The sequence below is a fragment of the Etheostoma spectabile genome, unplaced genomic scaffold, assembly GCF_008692095.1.
Source record: "Etheostoma spectabile isolate EspeVRDwgs_2016 unplaced genomic scaffold, UIUC_Espe_1.0 scaffold314, whole genome shotgun sequence".
NCBI lineage: Eukaryota > Metazoa > Chordata > Actinopteri > Perciformes > Percidae > Etheostoma > Etheostoma spectabile.
In genome coordinates this window covers 517,445-519,162 of record NW_022605583.1, presented here as the reverse complement: position 1 = coordinate 519,162, position 1,718 = coordinate 517,445, and the positions used below count along the sequence as shown (strand labels likewise).

Below are 1,718 nucleotides of genomic sequence, written 5' to 3'. Positions count from 1 at the left end.
GGGATCAATAAACATCTATCTATCTATCTATCTATCTATCTATCTATCTATAATCAATATTTCTTAATTTACTTTTTTTTTAAACTAATGATTCACCTTAATATTTTCTATTTGTACTGTAGCGCTAACGGCGACAACATCATATCTGTTTTCAGAAAAACAGCGCAAAAGCAGAAGATGCAGAAAATCCATGTAACGTTCTTTACAAATGAAATAAATGTCACACTGACTGACTGACGTGTGATGTTCATTCTTCTTAGAAAATTTGGTTTTAGGAATGTCTCATGATTTATTGTCTCTAGATGTTTTTGTTAAAGGAGAGAAAATATAAAAACTCAATACTATCAAATTGCATTAAAATGAAAATCGCAATACAAATCAAATCGTGAAAGAATTGAATTGGGACAACAGCATATCGTCCGTGTGACTCACTAGCTTAGGACTTCAAAGTTCAAGTTTGTAATCAACACAAAACGTCTGAAAATAAAAGTCTTGAATCCAAAGTTTGTCTGGTTACTAAGAATATCAAAACATAAAATACAAAAACTTGGGATCTTTACTTTTCTTACAAATTACCTGTGCAGTTCCGTGTAGGTGGCTTCTTGGTATTTCTTTTATACTAAATCTAGCAGCCAGTCAAATTACATTATTCTAGATCACTGGTCATCTCCAATTCCTACGTTCCATTTGCAACACAGGTTTTCTCAGGTCTTACAAAATAAACTCAAAATATTATAATTTCCATAGAAATGGCAGTCCGAGCCCTCCTTGTTATGAGTCACTGCTTTGAGTTTCAACTCCCTTGGTCCCGTTTGTAAAGTAAGCAGAATGTCGCCTGCTTACTTTCCAAAACCCTCCCTGGATGATTTAAGATTAGAGAAATGCACCTTATGTTGTTGACGCAGTCTTCGTGGGCCTCCGTCAGGGTTTTGATGTGTCTGGACGAGATGGGATCAAACAGCAGGACCTCGGTCTGCTCGCAGGCCACCGTCAGCACAGACCTGAGCACAGCAGACAAATCAGAGACGCTAGGAAACATCCGAGAGGAGGAAAGAGTTGATGTCTTCGGCCATGATGCAAAAGACTTTTCTGACCAATAAAATAAAATAGGTTTCTCAGAAAATACCCAGTCAATTGGCAAAAGAAATGAAGTGAAGCTACCTTCCATTACATCCCTGACTGTGATGCATTGTGTACCAAAATATTATTATTAAAACATAACACGGGATACATTTTCTCATTTAGGCCCTAAGATGTAGAGGCTGAGACACGTTCATCCCCTGCAAAAAAACAACAACATAACCACTAAATTGGGCAGGAAGAACATGTGGATGTCACAATGAGCCCACAAACAAAGTTGATCCAGACTGGACAGGCTGACCTGGTTTTACCGCAAGATTTACATCCTACATCTGCTGTCTGGCCACCCAGAGGCTTAAATCCTGCGTTGTCATTAGTTGTGCTTACCGGGAGCGTTTAGCAACACTTTCTAGGTTTTCCTTTGAGAAATTTAAGAACTTCAAATTGTAACATTGTGCTCGTCAGTTTAATTGTGAAATTGTCAAGTATAACTAAATATGTATTGTTTCGACATGAATACAAATCAGCGGGGTTGATTTGGCATGTGAAGTGATCCTTGGATGTAACAGAGAGATGGAAGCAGGGCCGGCGATTGCTATAAGCGACCTAGGGCGTCAAATGTGTTGGGGGCGCCATGT

General features: G+C 38.5%; 1 protein-coding gene across 1 annotated transcript in view; it reads right to left on the bottom strand.

Moving 5' to 3' along the window:
- wdr32 (WD repeat domain 32) overlaps positions 1–1,718 on the bottom strand; it is a 10,071-nt gene that overhangs the window by 6,820 nt on the left and 1,533 nt on the right. The window contains exon 2 of the mRNA XM_032511010.1: positions 888–1,001. Coding sequence (XP_032366901.1) covers positions 888–1,001 — 114 coding nt within the window. The remainder of the gene's footprint in view (positions 1–887; positions 1,002–1,718) is intronic.